The sequence below is a fragment of the Gorilla gorilla genome, chromosome X (genome assembly GCF_029281585.2).
Source record: "Gorilla gorilla gorilla isolate KB3781 chromosome X, NHGRI_mGorGor1-v2.1_pri, whole genome shotgun sequence".
Classification (NCBI taxonomy): Eukaryota; Metazoa; Chordata; class Mammalia; order Primates; family Hominidae; genus Gorilla; species Gorilla gorilla.
In genome coordinates, this window is record NC_073247.2 from 97,078,515 (window position 1) to 97,100,424 (window position 21,910).

Here is a 21,910-nt window from a genome sequence, read left to right on the forward strand (position 1 = left end):
GATACTTTTACAGAGAATTTTCAGGTTGGTTTAAAAATAAAGGGTACCTGTTTTTGGTATTCAAAGTATATATGATATTGCATTTTGGCATGTGAGTGGTTCATAGTAGAGTGCTGCTCATTACTTTTTAGTGAGCTACTTTGCCATAAATTGCTTTTATTATGTATTTTTTATATTACAGGATTTCATTCAACTAGTATTGTTTTCACATAGTGAATGCCAACTAGTTTTGGCACCTTTGTTATAAAATCCTTTAAAACAGTCTGACCAAATGTCACAACTTTCTCTTTTCTTTATCTAGCTGTTATAATAGGTCCTGATGGACAGCCCCTCACAGTGTACCCTTGCCATATTTGCACAAAAAAGTTTAAATCCAGGGGATTCTTAAAAAGACACATGAAGAATCATCCTGATCATTTAATGAGAAAAAAATATCAGTGTACAGATTGTGACTTTACAACTAACAAGAAAGTGAGTTTCCATAACCACTTAGAAAGCCATAAGCTTATAAACAAAGTCGACAAAACCCATGAATTTACAGAATACACACGAAGATACAGAGAGGCTAGTCCACTGAGTTCCAATAAACTTATTTTAAGAGACAAGGAGCCGAAGATGCACAAGTGCAAATACTGTGACTATGAAACTGCAGAACAAGGACTGTTAAACAGGCATTTGTTGGCTGTTCACAGCAAGAATTTTCCTCATGTTTGTGTTGAGTGTGGGAAGGGTTTTCGACATCCTTCTGAACTCAAGAAACATATGAGAACCCATACTGGTGAGAAGCCATATCAGTGTCAGTATTGTATTTTCAGGTGTGCAGATCAATCAAATCTGAAAACTCACATTAAGTCTAAACATGGTAACAATTTGCCATATAAATGTGAGCATTGTCCCCAAGCATTTGGTGATGAGAGGGAGCTTCAACGCCATCTGGATTTGTTTCAAGGACATAAGACACACCAGTGTCCTCATTGTGACCATAAGAGCACCAATTCAAGTGACCTTAAGCGGCACATCATATCTGTCCATACTAAGGATTTTCCTCACAAATGTGAGGTCTGTGATAAAGGTTTTCATCGTCCTTCTGAGCTCAAAAAGCATAGTGATATCCATAAGGGTAGGAAGATTCATCAGTGCAGGCACTGTGACTTTAAAACATCCGATCCATTTATTCTTAGTGGCCATATCCTTTCAGTTCATACTAAAGATCAGCCATTGAAATGTAAAAGGTGCAAGAGAGGATTCAGACAACAAAATGAGCTAAAAAAACATATGAAGACCCATACTGGAAGGAAGATTTACCAATGTGAGTATTGTGAATACAGCACTACAGATGCATCTGGCTTTAAACGACATGTGATATCGATACATACAAAAGACTATCCACACAGGTGTGAATTCTGCAAGAAGGGATTCCGAAGACCATCAGAAAAAAATCAGCATATTATGAGGCACCACAAAGAGGCTCTTATGTAATAAGATCAATATAAAGAAAGAAGCTATTTAGGAGATATGATATGCTACTTGGGAGAAAACTCTCACTAACTGTCTCACCGGGTTTCAAAGCTTGATACTAAACCATGACTTTACATTCTTTGTATTAAAGATCTTAAAATATTTGAATTCACGGGGGATCCCATAGCCCTTTGAAAATTACTTAAAGAATTTAAGAAGCACTATAGAATGGTCACAGAAAAACTTCTTAAGTATCTGTGTAATAGTATTATATGCATACTTAAACTACAGAGGGGAAAAGCAAAGACAAATACTTTATTTGGCTGATTATGTTAGATACAAATGTTTCTGAAAAGAGAATACATAATTGAGTTTAGTGATGCTTTGCTATAGCAAGCAAACCCACTTTTATGCAATTTTAGAAATGGGGCGGGGAAACAAAATGTGGTCATTCGTCAGTCACTTAGTCATTGAGCCTTTTATATTGTACCTGGAAATTAAATTCCAGAAATGACAAAAGTTTTGTGTATTCATTAAAGGAAAACTAACTGGAAAACAGGTTAGATTAATTCAGTACTATTAAAAAAGAATTCAGAGCTGTTAATATTTTATCACAGGATAGGATACTTAAAATATAGCATTCTGTGCTGAGGTGCTGAGGTCTAAGGTGAAGTCTATAAAGATTAAAGTTCCCTTTTTTCTGATGTTCAAGTTGATTGTTGTTCAGTATGGCATATATGACAAAAGTATATTTGAGTCAAATGTGGCTTTCTAAAATAGATGCAACATTAGCGTTGCAAACAAAATCAGCACTATATTTCTTAATGATCTAAAGATTAATTTGAGAGAACACAGTTTTCTTAAATATTATAATGTCTAGAGTTTTTTTAGGACAGTCTTAGCAAGTATGATTGTTCTAGTCTTACTTGCTCTAATGTTTAAAGGTGCAATTTTATGCCATTATTGAAATTGATTTTTAAAATCTATATACCATATGATTAACATGCATTTTCAATATGAGGCAGTGTTTATGCAGTATTTAACAGAGCAATCTGCTGCCAATAGAGTTTGGAGGTGGATATTTAGTTTACAGTGTATAAACTTAAAATATGCATCCCTTTAACAACGCTTTGTGTTAGCATGCTGCAAATCAAAATGGCACTTAATATTAAAAGCTGGTTTAGGGAAATTTTATGAAAATCCTGTTCATAAATGTAATGCATATGATATGTACTTTTAAGTTTTAGTTGCTTCATGTTTACATTCAGCTGTTCAACATAATTAAAATGTAATTTTACTTCATGCTATATTGTGGCTTTGTGTTTCAAATAATGTTCACCTTTCTGTTTTTGCACCAGATAAGAATCAGTTCCTTGAGAATAAATTTTTTATCTTTCTTAACTTCAGAATATTAAATTTGGAATATCTACTAAAATTGTGTGTTATGTGGCTGTAAATGATGTACACGCTGTAAAATAAGATCGCTACTGTTATGTGGGATTATTATTTCTAAATGTTACTCATTGAAATGAGCATACAATAAAAAGCATTTATTGCACTTCATGGTTTTATGAGTTTATTTAAAGTTTCCATATTTTTTATTAAAAGACTTCACTTAAGAGTTACTTAGGCAGATTGGTCCTTTCTTTAATGTCTTGTTGAATTTTGTTCATGAACAACAACATGAACTAGGAATTTAAATGGTTACGATGACTATGTAATGCATATTTCTTAAGAATGTATGTTATTTGCTAAAATCATAATGAAATACTATAAATAAAAGTGTCCATTTTAAGATCTTAGATTTCATATTAGAGAGAAAACTAAAAGTTCTTAACTTGCTTAAATGACACAATCCTGAGCAGTGAATACATCTAATTATGTTCCCAATATACATTCAAAAGGAAAAGTATTGTTGTGTGTATTTGGCAAAGATTTCTGCAAATGAGCATAAAAATAACTTTCTATGTTCAAACCAGTGAGCATTTCATAGAATTCTATATATATGGCACTGTTAGTTAAGACTCTTTGTCAGTTGAATTATTATTAATTAATCACTAGCAGAAAAGGAAAATATCAGCCTCACATGTTAGACCAGTGCTTCTTAAATCTAAAGTCTGTAGAGCTCACCTAGGGAACTTGCTGAAATGCATATTCTGATTCAATAGATTTGGGGTGGGGCCTACAATTCTGCATTCCTATTAAGTTCCCATGTGTTGCCACCATATGAGTAATAAGGTGGTAGACAAAAGCATCTGCTGTAATTCTGCCATATGTTAATTACTTTGCTTAAACAGATAGTTGTGGGTGAGTGGACAGAGGGAATTCTTACTGAGGACATGACATTAGAGCTGAGATATGAGTCGCAAGAAGGAGCTAGCCATATGAAGGTCTTGTGGAAGAGCAAGGCAGAGAAACCTGCAGATGCAAACAACCTGAGATGCAACAAGCTTTGGCTGGACAATGGTTAGCAAGGGGGAGTGATAAGAGACGGTTGCAGTGATCCGAGATCGCGCCATCGCACTCCAGCCTGGGTGACAAGAGTGAAACTCCGTTTCAAAAAAAAGAAAAAAAAAAAAGAGAGATGACACCTATGAGAAGTTTGAAACGGGAAGTCCTTGGGAAAAGTTAAGGAAAACAGTACTGTTATATGTTTTGAAAATCACTCTGGAGGCTCTAAGAAATGTAGAGGAGCTGAAGGATGCAGCCATGTCTAAGTGGTTATTCTAGTTGTCATGGTTACAGTGGGGCTGGAGAAAAGTATATGGATTTTCTTCTACTTGTATATTGGGCTTAGAAAATGCCAGCCCAGGTAGAGCAGACATGAACTTAGCCCATGTTACAAACAAAATATTGTCTTTAAAATACAGATTTTCCTGGCATAAGGCTTTCCTACATACCAGGACAGATTCCACCTAGAATGTAGATCTATAAGTCAAAGGACCTTCACAAGACAAAGAAAAAATTGGGAATTACTGAAAAATCATTTTTCCAGAACAGTTCAGGGTCATATGTGTAGATGGATTTATCCAATTGTCACTTTTGAATTGCTTATGCCATGATGGAGAAGATAGTATTTGGGAACTCTTACACAGATAGGGCCCTTAAGTTCAACTGCTCCTGTCTCTTACATGACAACCACAAGTTTAGTTTGAACCTTGAACTTCCCTTAAAGATATATATCCCTTTAATTGCAGAAAACCGTGTACAAAAATAGAAAAATATAATGAACCTCTATATAGCCATCACCCAGCTTCAACAATTATCACTTTATGGCTAATCTTGTTTCATTTGTATTCTTCCTCACTTATCCCTTCATCCACTTACACCTGATTAGCTTATTTTGATGCATCCTTCCCCCACTAGTTTAATTTGTAGCAAATCCCAGACATATTTGCAACAATTTTTGAAGGATATAGCACAATTCTTGACATGCCTACTTCCAAGGGGGAAATGACTCGTCCTCTATGAAGGCAGAGGAACAAAATAATCATCTCATTTAACTCTTTCAACTTCCCCTTGTGAGAACCAAGAAAAAGCTGACTAGGCTTGGAATTCTATGCAGTACGATTTTTTTGAACTAATAAGGCTTTAGAGAAGCTGCAGGACTAGATTAGAACCTTAGAATATAATTGGTTTGAGACCATTCCCAATCTTCCAACTTTGTTCAGCTCCACCCTGTCTTTCCAAAAGAATTATAACTTGTAAATTTGGAACTGATTGAGAAAGATCTCTTAGAGTCTTGGATCCTGGATAATAACTGGATATTGTTATGAGGGGTCTTTAGATTCCTAAAGGTCCTGCAGAAGAAATTGGCCAATTTGTAACTTCAAGGGCATAGCACTAGATGTCTCAAACAAAATGTGTCGCTTGCCTGTTTCAGTTATGCCTTTCTCTTTGAGCATTACCCAAGTAACTACCCCAAAGGGAACTCTCCTCCATTTTAAAATCTGGACCAATTGACAATATTGACACTATCTCATTTAACCTATAATGTAAGTCCTAGTCACTCCCATCTGATTCCAAAACCCTCTTATCCTAGATTCCAGCACCATTCACCCATCATGACATGGCTGGCTCATCAGACCCTTTTAGGGAACTAGAACAAAAAGCCTATATTTTCTCCCATTTAAAGAAATTCGTCTGTCTTATTGGATCTTGGCACATATGATTTATAAGTATTCAACACTGTTAGCAAACAAACTACAGAATCAAAGCATTACATTGGAAGCACTGTTCCTTAACATAAAGGATCTCTGGAACATATACTTCAATTTGAAAAAGAATTTTTTTAATGTGGTAGGATGGGAAACCAAACATAAAGGCTATGAACTTAACAACATCTCATTGTCTGTGTCAGGCCAATCTAAGATTACCAAGACTGCCTAGCTATCTAATTTTCTCATAAAACAATTCTGAGGTATGTCTTCTTCAGGACTAAATATTGTTAAATGTTTTATTAAGAAAGATGCGCTTGTTTATTACTTCCTTTATTTAAATGTTTTCTATGTACTATTTCATATATCCTAAGTTGTGCATGAAATACTTTGTATTTTTTTAACTGGACAAAAAATACTATGGAAATCCAGTCAATTTAGTTTTGGCATGTGGTGGGGAAGATGTACCTCATAAGGAAACCTTTTCACAACATATTATTTACTTTCAAAAGAATTATTTTCAAAAGAAACATGTCATCTTTGTAGATTGCAATAATGGGAAATGTGTGATGATGGCTTTTTGTTAAGGTGATCTAAATTGGGTAGTGAGATGGAAAGTTTTTTAAAGCTTTATTTTGTTCCTTTTGTACTGTCTATGTTAAGAAGGAGTAAGGCAGCAAAAGCACCATTACAAGGATGGGAAGAATGCTTTATGGAACAAGTGAGTTATGGAACTTAGAAATCTAAGTTTGAAAGCAAAGAAATTCTAATTTAAAGAAGAAACTTGCTTCAACTGGAGGTTGAACTATGTTAAAGTAGTCCACATAAGGAAATTTTCTGCTTTTGTTTTGTTTTTAATGAGAGTGATGCTTGTTAGCTCCAACATAAACATTCACATGATGATAATTTCCTGACAAAAATATACAGCTAAGCTAAAAATCCTTCTGCATATTTCCTACTTGGACTTTCACACAAACCATGTAAATACTTCACATATTTTATTTAGACACATAAACAGATTACTTTGCATGTCATTGCGCAGTCTCCATTTTATGTGACAAATCTAAAGTGAAAACATACTGGAATAGAAATTAGATAAATAGGCACTCCTCACCTGACAACTTTGAAGTTTTCAGAGATAAGCAGTGTGAAACTTATGAGAGGGAAATATATCACTACTACCTCTATTGATCTTAATCACAAATTGGAAAAGAAATACATATATTTAAATAGTCATTTAAATATATAGAACAGCTCTTTATATCATCACATTTTGTATTACAATTTAAAAAATTGTTAAGTATGATAAGGACGTTGTTATGACCCCAATTCACTATCCATGGATCAAATGAGCCAATAAAGTGCTGGCTTCTTACTTTTTAAAATCTTTGTGGATATATAATAGGTGTATATATTTATGAGGTACATGAGATATTTTGATACAGGCATGCAATGTGAAATAATCACATCATGGAGAATTGGGTATCCATCCACTCAAGTATTTATTTGTGTTACAAACAATCCAATTATACTCTTAGTTATTTGTACAATTAAGCTATTATTGACTATACTCACCCGGTTGTGCTATCAAATACTAGGTCTTATTTATACTTTCTAACTACATAGTTTTTGTACACATTAAGCATCCCCAGTTCCCCTCGCACACCCCTTTTCCCAGCCACTAGTAACCATCCTTCTACTCTCTATATCCATGAGTTCAATTGTTTTGACTTTTAGATCCCGCAAATAATTGAGAACATGCAATGTTTGTCTGTTTCTGGCTTATGTCACTTAATATAGTGACCTCTAGTTCCTTCCATGACTCCTTAACTGCCCCCGAATTTTTGACACTATTATTTTTAAGTATTTTGGAAAACTCACACCTGTTCTCATTTTTAAACCTTAATAATAACAATTTCCTACTAAGCTAATAAAACTTCCCCTTATATTATTTGTATTGTGTGCATAACGTAGTACACTTTTGTTACAGTTACATATATGAATAGTTAGCAGAGGAGAAACTCCTCCGTTGTTCCTACACCAAGGGAAAAAATGTAAGGACTGTATAGCTTATGAAGAATAGTAACATTTTTCTATCACAAAATATTGATAAAATTGGAATTGTATCAATTCATGTTATGGAGCTTAACATTTTAGCCGAAATATTAAGATAATATAAATAAGGCTTTTAGCTTCATATCAAGACCTATTTGAACACTTCCAGAAAATAACATTAAAAGTTTTTTCCTCATTTATGGTTTGATTTAGTGTAGTGCCTCAACTTTTCTTAATGGTGTCTTAGTATAATGCATAATTATTAGAATATAATTATAAGGCATTACAGAATTTTATGTGGATACTTGCAAAGATATTTCAGTCCAAAACTTCAAATTATACACCCAAATATGTTTGTTGCCTTAATCCATACTTGGACAAAGGCAACATTTTAATTTTTGCTAAGTCTTAACTTTAGCCAGATGGGTTGAAATTTAAAATTTTCATCCTCATCTTGCATTGAAAAAATACTTGTGTTCAGTTATGTTCACTTTGTAAGGTCATTAAAGCCCAATTGCTAAATCAAATTCTAAGTATACTAAATACTCTGCTACAAAATATTTCTCCCAAGTCGGATAAATCTATCAAGTATTTGTTGTTGCTATTTTTATTCCCTAAGTCTTTATATCTATGTAATATTTCAATGATATGTTTGCATACCACTATGAAAAAACTTACCTTCCTTACACCTACTACTACCATATTGTGTTATATGTTTTTTAAGAAGTAGGTAGGCTCATTTGGGGAAGGTATGCTTTGAAAGAACAGATTTGCCAAGGGACTAATATGTACTTAGAACCAGAATAGCATACTGTATAATTTAGTGGACTTAGTTATTTCAAAAGATATTATTCCACTTCCCTGCTAAATGAAATTAATCATCACCTTTGACTTAGCTATATCTTTAAGAGATGAAAATAGCGTGTAATAAAGCATATCTTTTAGTCATCAGGCCTAGTGTGAAAAGCAAATACAGACTATATATATTATATACTAGCTGTTATTTTTTGCTTCAATTGTATTTTATCTCTTTTGTTAAAAAAACATGATTTCATCTTGTAACTGAACTGCACATATAATATCAGAGAAAATCTTCTAATGGCATGACTTGTAAAATCTCTACCCCAACAAATTAGTTCGATATCTAGGAGGTACCCTATCTGAAACATAATGAGTTATGTTCTACAGTGTCTGCAATCAAACTTTAAACAATCAGGTCCCTCTTTCAGTTAGTATGTTGTTATACTGAATACATGAGTGTTATGGAAAAGATTTAGGTCTCATAAATGGGTGAAGAAATTGTCATCTACAGAACTAATTCATTCCATTAGATTTCTTGGGTAGCAGCATGGTTCCAAATTCTGATTGGCCTTTAGTGATGGAAAAATAACAAAGTACTAATGCAGAGACACACACACACACAAAAAACGGCTTTGAGTTGTAATACTTTAAAGTGGATCCATTCATGGCTAGAAAAGAAAAAAAAAGGTTATCTTACAACTGGTTCATAATTAAAGTCATTGTTACTATATGCAAAGTTATGGAAAATTATTTAAATTGGTATGTATAAAACCAAAGGACATGTATTGCACTTTTGTGGCACTCTTTTATATATATATATTCAATGAAACAATGATTTGTCTTTCTTACTTTAGTCATGGTATGTTTCAAATGACTTTAAGCAAGAGTGAAGGACAATTAAGTAGATTTCCTTCTTAGTAATATTTAGAGTTTAAATATGTCCAATTGTCTCTTAATAAATATGGATTTTCATCTGTGAATGCATTTAAATATATTCTGACCTTGCTATCAGTATCTATAGATTCTTCAAATATCAATTTTGATTTTTACTGCTGCACATTTTTAATGGAGAGAGAAGTAGTGGCTACTATTCTGTAGAAACTTTATTTGGCAGGTCTTCATATTGCCACCTCTGGGATACATGTGGTTAGGGTTAGTGGCAGCAATTGCTTCTCAGTCTTAACTTTGGGCATCGAATTATCTTTGAGTGGCCAATTTTAAATTCTATGGGTTAATAATTAGTAGTAAGTAATTTTCAGCTATCTAATGACCTAACAAAAACGACATTTCAGAGTTTAAATGCAGTTATTTTTACTTTGGGATTACTAAACATTGGTTGTTTTCATTGATGATAACAACCATACTTAAAAGATTGATGGCTGGATTGTAGTTAAAGAAGGGCTTCAGCGCTAAAGAAACTTTTTGAATTTTTTTGTTGACTCAAATATTTGAGCTTGTTCAACCAAAAGATGTTTCTAGAAGTTATTTAACAGATGTTTAGATGTTTAATTTTATTAACTATACATCTGAAGCATAATTTTTAAATATTTTTCAAAAGGTTCTGCAGAATACTGGATTGATATTTGTATATTTGTCTATTGCTCACCACGGTACACTTAAGCATTTTAAGGCTTTTATTGAAGTATAATAAACATGTAGAAAGAAATGGACATATTATAAGTATTCAAATAAATGAATTTTCCCAAACCGAACATGCATATGTAACCATCTCCCAGATAAAGAAACAGAACATTATTAAGACCTTGAATCTCTCCTTATGCTTCCTTTTAATCAGTATCCACCCCACAAGGATAACCATTTCTTCATTTAATAGCCATAGATTTAGTTTTGCCTACTTTTATACCTCAGTAGTTTGACAGGTAGATAATTTTATCATAAGAAGTCAAAGGCTGTCGTTTTCACAGTGTTTTAAGTCAGATCTGTATGATTTGAGAACTAGGATCCTCAAACATTTCTCTGTTCATTTCACCAGAAAGATATCACACATTCCTATGATCCCTACCAGTGGCTTACTATTAGAATCTCTTGCACCAGTGTAGGAGTATATAATTAGGAAAAAAACCCAAGAGCATTCTGTTAGCAGAGTTTTTCAACCTCAACACTATTTATTAGGGGCTGGATAATTCTTTGTTATGGGAGACTGTCCTGCACATCGTAGTATGTTCAGAAGCATCCTAGTTCTCTAACCACTAGATGCCAATAACACCCACCCCTCTGGTTGTGAAAACCAAAAATGTCTCCAGACATTGCTAAATGTCCTGTAAGGTACAAAATTGTTGCTGTAGAGAGCAACTGTGCTAGGGAATATATAGTTGGCCCTTGGTATTCATGGGTTCCCCACCAATGATGGGTTGAAAATATTCAGGAAAAAAATCATTTCTGTACTGAACACGTACAGACTTTTTTTTTTACTGTTATTACCTCCTAAACAAGACGGTATAACACATACTTAGAATTTACATTGAATTAGGTATTGTAAGCTAGAAATGACTTAAAGTATACAGTAAGATGTGCATAGGTTATATGCAAATATTATGCCGATAAGGGACTTGAGCATCTACAGATTTTGATATCTGTAGAGGATCCTGGAACCAATATCTCATGGATATTGAGGGACAACTATATATCCCCTATTTGATGATCACTACTTTAAAAGTTAATAGAGCAATATGTAAAAGTTTTAGGGAAGTAGCTCTCAGTCCTTTATAGGAAGGTTTCAATAATCAGTCCCCTTAGCAATGGATTGGACCACTTAGAAAGATGCTAAGGTCCATGTCATCTGGCCATCTTGGAGGATGTTGTAGAAGGTAGAGTAAATATTGGAGTATATGATGTTTAAAGTACTCTTCAGCAACCTCACTATAACTGTGGGATTTAAGGCTGGAGGATGTTACATTCTAGTGAGGAAGCTAGAAACATCTCTTCTTTCTAAATCCTAATATATATATAATATATATATATATATAATCCACAGGAATAAGTACCACATGCAAGATTGCAAGACAAATTCTATTGAAACATGCCTCTTCTCCATTTTCCAGTTGCCTTCATAATTGTCTATGATATTTGCTACCTGCTTTAGAAAAAGGGAAACTGTTTTGGAAAATTTTAATGGAACCCATTCAATAACTACCGAGCTAGGCAAGAAAATAAATAAAATTAGCATATCAGTAATGTTAATCTTCTTCCTTTTGAGGGGCAAAAATTATATTTATATTATAGCTTAAATAATCAATTATATTGCCACATGTATGAATCTTTCCAAAATTTCTTAATTCCCACTATATATCAATAATAGAAACAGAAAATCTCAAAAGAAAAAAATACTCAAAGTTTTTAGTTCATTTGATATTTTATCTCAATTTTAAAAGGCTGTACATATATAGTCAAAATAGGGCTAAAAATGCCCAAGTGAACTTACACAAGTGTATTTGTCTTCTGTTTTCTCAATCACAATAGTCTGAGTTTCACTACCTGGTGGTATATATTCGTAGTCATCATATAGGAGGCCTAGGATTGGATATTGTGTCCTGTACCTGTTGGCAAGAAAAGAGTTAGTTTACAGGCTGCATGAGAAAATAACTTTCATTCCTTTTTAGTCACTCCTAGTTTGATTGCCCTAATTAAGCCAATTCGGCTCTGAATGACTTTTTAACTGTTACTGAAAAAACAAAAAAATAAAAAACCCTATTTCAATGGACAGAGATGTACAACCATTATTTTCAAGAAAATAAAATAGAGGGACTTCTGTTTCTGGCCATGATGGACCACTGGCAGCACAGGACAGTGACCCCAGAAAAGGGAAGCAAATGATATGGGCCCTACAAGTGCCTAGCTCACTGCCTGGAGAGATTTTCTTGGTCACGGGATAAGCAAAAGGAAGCTAAACAGATCCCAGCAGTCTCACCAAGATAAGGTGATAAAGTTTAGAGTAAATATAGGCAAAGGCACCCAGAGTTTGTGGGGCAGAGTATCAGACAGAAGAGAGCTACATAGATAGAGAGAGGTCAGGACAGCTGTAGAGGTTTTCCCAAAAGCCTTTGGGTGAGTACTGATCAGTGTGCCTGTATGTGAAGAAGCTACCAAGACTTAGGAAATAATGACTAGAAAGGAGCAGGCTGGCAATTTTGGGAGCTCTCATAGGGATGGTAATGTTTTGTGTTCCACTAACCAAACCAGAGTGAAAAGCTCTCCTGATATAGAGGCCATCAGATAGATACTGCAGAATATTGCCTTAGTAGTGGGATAAAATTAGCCTCAAAGTACAGATTATTCTCAAAGAGTTTAAAAGCAAGGCTTGGATGTATTAAATTGTTTCCAAATAATTTCATCTCAGAACAAAACTCCAAATATTTTAAGTAATACCCTAGCGAAAATCTAAAACTCAACAATATAAAATCACAATTCATGGCATTCAACAAAAAATGAATAGTCATGCAATGGACGATACGACTAATAATGAAGAGAAATATAAATTAGTAGAAACAGACCAAGAGACAACACTGATAAAAAAATTAGTAGGTAAATGTGCATCTATTAGAAACATACAAAATATACAAGGTATATTCAAGAAGTTAGAGGAAAGCATGAACACAGTGAGGAGAGAAATAGAGAATATAAAAAAGATCCACATTGGACTACTAAAGATTAAAAAAATTAGATGGAGTTAACAACAGATTAGGCACTGCATTACAAAAAGACCAACAAATTTGAATACATCAAAATAAATAATTTAAAATAAAACATAAAAGAAAACGGAAAAAAATGAATGCAGCGTGAAATAACTGTGGAAAATATCAAATGTCCTTATATATATATAATTAAAGTCCTGCAGGATTGGTGGTGGAAAAAAATAATTGACATAATGACCAAATTATTTCCAAGCATGATGTAAAGCTATAAACACACGTATCCAAGAAGCTCAGTGAACGTGAAAAAAAGAAACATGAAGAAAACTACAGAGAGGCACATCATTATCAAATTCCTGAAAACCAGTGAAAGAGAATCTTAAAAACAGCCTCAGAGAAGAAAGGACATTATTCAAAGAACAATAATCATAAGATTAACAAAAAACTTCTCAGTCACAATGAAAGTCGGAAGACAGAAGAGCAATATTGTTAAAGTACTTTTTAAAAAAAAATGTAAAAAAAATCTCCTCAAGCTGATAAGCAACTTCAGCAAAGTCTCAGGATACAAAATCAATGTGCAAAAATCACAAGCATTCCTATACACCAATAACAGACAGAGAGCCAAATCACGAGTGAACTCCCATTCACAATTGCTTCAAAGAAAATAAAATACCTAGGAATCCAACTTACAAGAGATGTGAAGGACCTCTTCAAGAACTACAAACAACTGCTCAAGGAAATAAAAGAGAACACAAACAAATGGAAGAACAGTCCATGCTCATGGGTAGGAAGAATCAATATCGTGAAAATGGCCATACTGCCCAAGGTAATTTATAGATTCAATGCTATCCCCATCAAGCTACCAATGACTTTTTTCACAGAATTGGAAAAAATTACTTTAAAGTTCATATGGAACCAAAAAAGAGCCCACATTACGAAGAAAAACCTAAGCCAAAAGAAAAAAGCTGGAGGCATCACACTACCTGACTTCAAACTATACTACAATGCTACAATAACCAAAACAGCATGGTACTGATACCAAAACAGAAATATAGACCAATGGAACAGAACAGAGCCCTCAGAAATAATACCACACATCTACAATCACCTGATCTTTGACAAACCTGAGAAAAACAAGAAATGGGGAAAGGATTCCCTTTTTAATAAATGGTGCTGGGAAAACTGGCTAGCCATATGTAGAAAGCTGAAACTGGATCCCTTCCTTACACCTTATACAAAATTAATTCAAGATGGATTAAAGACTTAAACATTAGACCTAAAACCATAAAAACCCTAGAAGAAAACCTAGGCAATACCATTCAGGACATAGGCGTGGGCAAAGACTTCATGACTAAAACACCAAAAGCAATGGCAGCAAAAGCCAAAATTGACAGATGGGATCTAATTAAACTAAAGAGCTTCTGCACAGCAAAAGAAACTACCTTCAGAGTGAACAGGCAACCTACAGAATGGGAGAAAATTTTTGCAATCTACCCATCTGACAAAGGGCTAATATCCAGAATCTACAAAGAACTCAAACAAATTTACAAGAAAAAATCAAACATCCCCATCAAAAAGTGGGTGAAGGATATGAACAGACACTTCTCAAAAGAAGACATTTATGCAGCCAACAAACACATGAAAAAAATGCTCACCAACACTGGCCATCAGAGAAATGCAAATTAAAACCACAATGATCTCAGGCCACTTAGAATGGCGGTCATTAAAAAGTCAGGAAACAACAGGTGCTGGAGAGGATGTGGAGAAATAGGAATACTTTTACACCATTGGTAGGACTGTAAACTAGTTCAGCCATTGTGGAAGACAGTGTGGCGATCCCTCAAGGATCTAGAACTAGAAATACCATTTGACCCAGCCATCCCATTACTGGGTATATACCCAAAGGATTATAAATCATGCTGCTATAAAGACATATGCACACGTATGTTTATTGTGGCACTATTCACAATAGCAAAGACTTGGAACCAACCCAAATGTCCATCAGTGATAGACTGGATTAAGAAAATGTGGCACATATACACCATGGAATACTATGCAGCCATAAAAAAGGATGAGTTCACGTCCTTTGTAGGGACATGGATGAAGCTGGAAACCATAATTCTGAGCAAACTACCACAAGGACAGAAAACCAAACACCACATGTTCTCACTCATAGGTGGGAATTGAACAATGAGAACAGTTGGACACAGGTTGGGGAACATCACATACTGGGGCCTGTCGTGGGGTGGGGGGAGGGGGAAGGGATAGCATTAGGAGATATACCTAATACAAATGATGAGTTAATGGGTGCAGCACACCAACATGGCACATGTATACATATGTAACAATCCTGCACATTGTGCACATGTACCCTAGAAGTTAAAGTATATTAAAAATTTTTTAAAAATGACCAGCTTACTCATCTATACACAACAAAAATACTTTTGAATAATGAAGAATTGATAAAGACTGTTTTTAGACTTAAAAGGCCAAAAGAAGTCTTCACCAGAAAAGAAGCATGATAAAAAATGTTAAAAGAAGTTTTTAAGGCAAAGGGAAAATGATACAAGATAGAAATTTGAATTTGATCAAAGTAATACATAGCACCAGAAAAGATAAATATGTAGGTAAATTTACAACATTGTTTTTCTTATTGTTAACATTTCTTTAAAAGATAGTTGGCTGTTGAAAACAAAAACAATAATGTATTTAGGGGCTAATAATATATGTGAAAGAAGTATATATGATAAAAATAGTAAAAGTCATATTAGTCATATGAAGGGGAAATGGAAGTTGATTATTACAGAGTTGTTATGCTACATGTGATGGGATATAATATTATTGGAAGTCGGCAGTGATCACTTGAAGAATATTATGAACCCTACAGCAATCAAAAGAAAGAAGTATACCTAATAAGCTAATAAAATAGGTTAAATGAAACATGAAGAAATAATTCATCCAAAAGAAGAGAGGAAAAGAGAAAGAAAGAAAATGTGAGGTAAATAGAAAACAAATAGCAAGATAGTAAATTTAAATCTATCCGTATAGATATGTATGGCCTAAACACTCAATTAAAAAAGCAAAGATTGTTAAATTTGATAAAAACTCAAGACCCAACTACACATGCTATTTACAAAAACCATACAATCCTTAACACTTTAAATACAACCAAACTAATAGATTAGAGTAAAAGGATGGAAACATATGTACCATGCAATTTCTAATCAAAAGAAAGTTGGAGTAGTTATATAAATATCAGATGAAGTAGCCTTCAGAATAAGAAGCATTAGTGCAGATAAAGGGTGATTTTATAATGATAAAGGTGTCAATTCATCAACAAAATGTAGCAGTCCTAAATGTTCATTCATCAATAAAACATAACAATCCTAAATGTTTATGTACCCTCCCAGCAGAAATTCAAAATATATGAAGCAAATACTGATAGAACTGAAAGGAGAAATAAACAAATCCACAATCAGAGTTGGAGATTTTGGCACGCCTTTCAAGGTAATTGATATAAGTAGAAAGAAAATTAGTAAATATATAGATGAAATCCCCAAATATGTGGAAACCAAAAAATTTAAATCTAAAAAACCTGTAGATCCAAGTACAAATTAAAAGGGAAATTAGAAAATATTTTGAACTGAATGCAAATGAAAATATAACTTATCAAAATTGTGGGATGCAGGTAAAATAGTGCTTAAGTAGAAATTTATAGCATTCAAATTTTATATTACGAAAGAAGAATGGTCTAAAATCAATGACCTATGTTTCCATGTTTTGAAACTGGAAAAGAAACAGAAAAGTAAGTGGAAAATAACATAAGAAAAAACAAAGATAGGAGAAGAAATTAGTGAAATAGGAAAGAGAGAAACAGTATAAGAAAATCAATTAAATTGAAAGCTGGTTCTTCAAGTATATCACTAAAATTGACACAACTCTAGTCAGACTGGTTAGCAAAGAAAGAGAACATACAGTTTACCAATATCAAGAAAGAAAGAAGGGATATCCCTATAGGTCCTATAGTCTTTGAAAGAATAATAAAGAAATATTATGGCAATTTTATGCCAAAAACTTGGCAATTTAGATGAAATGCACAAATTCTTCAAGAGACACAAACTACAAAAGCTCACTCAAGAAGCAATAGATAATCTGAATAAGTATGGGTCAATTTTTAAAATTGAATTTACAATTAGATGCTTTCACACAAAGTCAACTCCAGTCCAGGATGACTTTACTAGTTAACTCTACCAAAAAATTAACAAATAAATAATATCAATCTTACATAAACTCTTCCAAAATATAAAATAGTAGGGCATACTTCTCAACTCATTCTATGAGGTCAGCATTACTCTGGTGAAAAAGCAGTCAGAGGCATCATGAGAAAAGAAATGTATAGGCTAATATCACTAGTAGAATACAGGTGTCAGATCCTTAACAAAATTTTAGCAAATTGGATCTAGCAATATATAAAAAGGATACTACATTAATCCAGCACAATTTATCCCAGTAACAAAAGTTTGGTTTAATATTCAAAAATCAACAATTCTTCATTTTAACAGATCAAACAAACAATAGAAACTTATGTTCGGGTTTGGGATTTTAAGAATGGAGAAGTAAGGAGTTTGACAGACACTCTCTACAATAAAACAATGATTCAATGATTTCACTGGTGAAAATTACATATTTTTTAAAAATTAATCATTTAAAGTCTCTGGAACTCATTTAAGGGAGGACAGCAAGTAGAAAAATATTCAAGAAAAACTACTAAACCTTGTTAAGAACATTGAAAGTCTGTGATATTTGAGCCATGACCTGCTTCATCCAACTACCTCCTGCCCCTCAGTTCCTGTTTCGGGCAAGAGTGGTTGAGAAGTCGTACTCTCTTCCTCTACCCTGTCCCCCACTTGTAGAATGGAAACTCTATACCAGACATGGCAGGCTGAAAATATTGGGTTCCTGATCAACTCCATCCAACATACTCCTTGGTCAGAGATTCTACAATGAGAGGAGCAAGCCAAGGAGATCACAGACTGCCACCTCCCCTCAATGCCCACTGACAGAACAGAGATTGTCACTGGAAAAAGTGGGTACCTGCCCCAGTTCTGGTGCAGTGGCACAGGGATTCTTCCCAGGTTGAAAGGCAGTGATATGGTTTGGCTGTCTCCCCACCAAAATCTCAACTTGAATTGTATCTCCCGGAATTCCCACGTGTTGTGGGAGAGAACCAGGGGGAGGTAATCAAATCATAGGGGCTGGTCTTTCCCATGCTATTCTCTTGATAGTGAGTAAGTCTCATGAAATCTTATGGGTTTATCAGGGGTTTCCGTTTTTGCATCTTTCTCATTTTCTCTTGCCACCGCCATGTTAAAAAGTGCCTTTCACCTCCCGCCATAATTCTGAGGCCTCCCCAGCTATGTGGAACTGTTAAGTTCAATTAAACCTCTTTTTGTTCTCAGTTTCAGATATGTGTTTATCAGCAGCCTGAAAACGAACTAATACAGGCAGTCTGTAAGTACAAATGCTATGCAGCTCTGTGTGATGGGACTGACTTCATTTGAAACGGATAATGTAAAAATCCACATCTAAGAATGTTGCTGAAAATAATGGTGGACTTGGTGGAGAGCAATTAAGAGGAGGCTGGAGGCTCTAGAATACAAGCAAAATGGCAGAGCAGCCTGAAGATAAATAGAGAAAGAGATGGCTAAAAAGAGTCCTCCTGGGACTCTTTATGGGAGTCAAGAAAGCTATGCACATGTGCTAGGCCACAACCACTCAGGCGCATGCAGAACAGAAAGTGGGGGAAGAAATGAAAGCATATCACAAGCTGGACGGACCATCAACACAGGTCACATGACTCACTGGCGCAAGGGGCTTAAATGTAACCTCTAACAAATTGTTGAACAAAAAGTTGCTCTGGTCCAGGGGCAATTCCTAGGAAACCAAGCTAAAAATAAAATCAGGTTCATACATGGCAGTCTGGACAACCGCGTGCATGCCCAAGGCTGCACGCGCTCATGTGCAATCACGGAGGGAGCTTCCAATACACTAGTCTCTGGCTGAATGTGGGTCAAAGAAATGCAAATATCCTGAACTGCGATGGCAGCTCCCAAGCCACACATATATCCAATAGTGTAAAAATATAACTGGGTAAGGTGTCATAAGCACAACTTTTTACCACTAGATGGCTTATTCAAGCCCGGGGGCATCCCGGTTCAGTCAGAAGGGAAAAAACAAACAAACAAAAAAACCAAAACCAAAACAAAAAACCAAGATAAAAAAATCTGAACAGGGACATTAGAAGATAAACAATTTGGAGAAAACAAAAGACTTTGAAGAATTAGTTTAGGGAAAGTACTAAGTACATAATCAGGCAAACAACCCCTAGCAAGAGGTGGGGGTGTGGGAACAGGGATCGGTATCCAGAGTTGCTACAGCATATTATTCAAAATGTCTAATTTTCGACAGAAAATTATAAAACTTGCAAGTAAAGAAGAAATGCTGACACACAAAGGGAGGGAGGAAAGCAGGCAATAGAAAATAATTTTTGTATTTTATTTAGTTTTCAACTTAAATTTCAGAATAAGGGAGTACAAGCGCAGGTTTGTTACAAAGGTTTACATGATGCTGAGGTTTGTGGTATGAATGATCCTATCACCCAAGTAGTGAACATGGTACCCATAGTTTTTCAGCCCTTGCCTGCCGCCATCTCTCCACCCTTCAGTAGTCCCCAGTGTCTACTGTTCCAATCTTTATGCCCATGAGTATCCCATGTTTAGCTCCCACATTTAAGTGAGAAAATGCACTATCTGGTTTTCTGCTTCTGTTCGTTTTATATAGGATTATGGCCTCCAGCTACATCCATTTTGCTTCAAAAGACATGATTTTTTTTATGGCTGCACAGTATTACATGGTGTATATGTACCACATTTTTCTTTATCCAGTCCAACGTTGATGGGCACGTGGGTTGATTCCATGTTTTTGCTATTTTGAAATAACGCTGCAATGAACATGCAGGTGCATGTGTCTTTGGGTAGAATGCTTTTTTTTACTTTGGGTATATACCCAGAAATGAGAATGCTGGGTCAAATGGTAAACTCGTAGTTCTTTGAGGAATCTCAAAACCGCTTTCCACAGTGGCTGAACTAATTTACATTCCTACCAACAGTGCATTAGCATTCCCTTTGATCTGCACCCTCACCAGCATCTGTTGTTTATCGACTTTTTAATAATAGCCATTCTAACTGGTGTGAAATGGTTATCTCATTGTGGTTTTAATTTTCATTTCTCTGATCACTAGTGATGATGAGCATTTTATTCATGTTTGGTGGTTGCTTGTATGTCTTCATTTGAGAAGTGTATGTTCATATCCATTGCCCACTTTTTAATGATTTTTTGCTTGTTGATTTAAGTTCCTTACAGATTCTGCCTATTAGAACTTTGTCAGATACAGAGTTTGTGCATATTTTCTCCTATTTTGTAGGTTGTCTGTTTACTCCCTTGATATTTTCTCTTGCTCAGCAGAAGCTCTTTGGTTTAATTAGATATCATTTGTCAATTTTCGCTTTTGTTGCCGTTGCTTTTCACATCTTGGTCATTAAATCTTTGCCCATGCCTATGTCCTGGATGGTAATGCCTAGATTGTCTTCCAGGAATTTTATACTTTTGGAGTTTACATTTAAGTCTTTAGTTCATCTTTAGTTTATTTTTGCGTATAGTGTAACGAGGGGTCCAGTTTCAATCTTCTGCATATGGCTAGGCAGTTATCCTGGCACCATTTATTGGATAGGGAATTCTTTCCCCATTACTTGTTTTTGAAAGCTTGGTCAAAGATCAGATTGTTATAGGTGTCTGGCCTTATTTCTGGGTTCTCTATTCTGTTCCATTGGTCTATGTATCTGTTCTTGTACCAGTACCATGCTGTTTTGGTTAGTGTAGCCCTGTAGTATAAATTAAAGTTGAGTAGTGTGATGCCCCCAAGCTTTGTTCTTTTTGCTTTGTATTGCCTTGGCTATACAGGCTCTTTTTTCGTTCCATATGATTTTCAAAAGTTTTTTTGTAGTTCTGTGAAGAATGTCAAAGATAGTTAAATGGAAATAGCATTGAATCTGTAAATTGCTTTGTGCAGTATGGTCATTTTAACAATATTGATTCTTCCTATCCATAAGCATGGAATCATTTTCCATTTCTTTGTGTCATCTCTGATTTTTTTTTGAGCAGTGTTTTGTAGTTCTACTTGTAGAAATCTTTCACCTCCCTAATTAGCTGTATTCCTTTTTGTGGCAATTGTGAATAGGAGGTCATTTCTGATTTCGCTCTCTGCTTGACTTTTGTTGGTGGATAGGAATGCTAGTGATTTTTGCACATTGATTTTGTATCCTGAGACTTTGCTGAAGTTGTTTATCAGCTTAAGAAACTTTTGGACTGAGATTGTGGAGTTTTCTAGATATAGGATCATGTCATCTGCAAACAGGGATAGTTTGACTTCCTCTCTTCCTATTTGGATGCCTTTATTTCTTTCTCTTGCCTGATTGCCCTGTTCAGTACTTGAATGTACCTAACATTCAATACTATGTTCAGTAGGAGTGGTGAGAGAGGGCATCCTTTTCTTGTGCTGGTTTTCAATGGGAATGCTTCCAGCTTTTGCCCATTCAGTATGATGTTGGCTGTGGGTTTTTCACACATGGCTCTTACCATTTTGAGGTATGTTCCTTCCATACCTAGTTTATTGAGAGATTTTGACATAAATGGGTGTTGAATTTTATAGAAAGCCTTTTCTGCATCTATTGA

The 21,910-nt window shown here is 34.7% G+C and overlaps 2 protein-coding genes across 14 annotated transcripts in view; one reads left to right on the forward strand and one right to left on the reverse strand.

Annotated features, from left to right (window-relative positions):
- The window catches only part of ZNF711 (zinc finger protein 711), a 29,218-nt gene extending 26,202 nt beyond the window's left edge, over nucleotides 1–3,016 (forward strand). For all 12 annotated transcript variants that reach the window (XM_055376934.2, XM_019019826.2, XM_055376932.2 and 9 more), the window contains one exon: nucleotides 302–3,016. In XM_055376934.2, the coding sequence (XP_055232909.1) occupies nucleotides 302–1,479 (1,178 nt within the window). In that variant the 3' untranslated portion in view covers nucleotides 1,480–3,016. The remainder of the gene's footprint in view (nucleotides 1–301) is intronic.
- A 3,531-nt stretch (nucleotides 3,017–6,547) lies between these two features.
- Nucleotides 6,548–21,910, reverse strand: part of POF1B (POF1B actin binding protein) — a 103,662-nt gene continuing 88,299 nt past the window's right edge. Inside the window, exons 16-17 of one of the 2 annotated variants that reach the window (XM_004064460.5) lie at nucleotides 11,914–12,028; nucleotides 6,548–9,139 (exon numbers count right to left, since the gene is read on the reverse strand). In XM_004064460.5, coding sequence (XP_004064508.2) covers nucleotides 9,134–9,139; nucleotides 11,914–12,028 — 121 coding nt within the window. In that variant the 3' untranslated portion in view covers nucleotides 6,548–9,133. Of the gene's footprint in view, nucleotides 9,140–11,889; nucleotides 12,029–21,910 lie in introns of those variants that run through there. The other variant, XM_019019018.4, reaches the window with a different exon arrangement.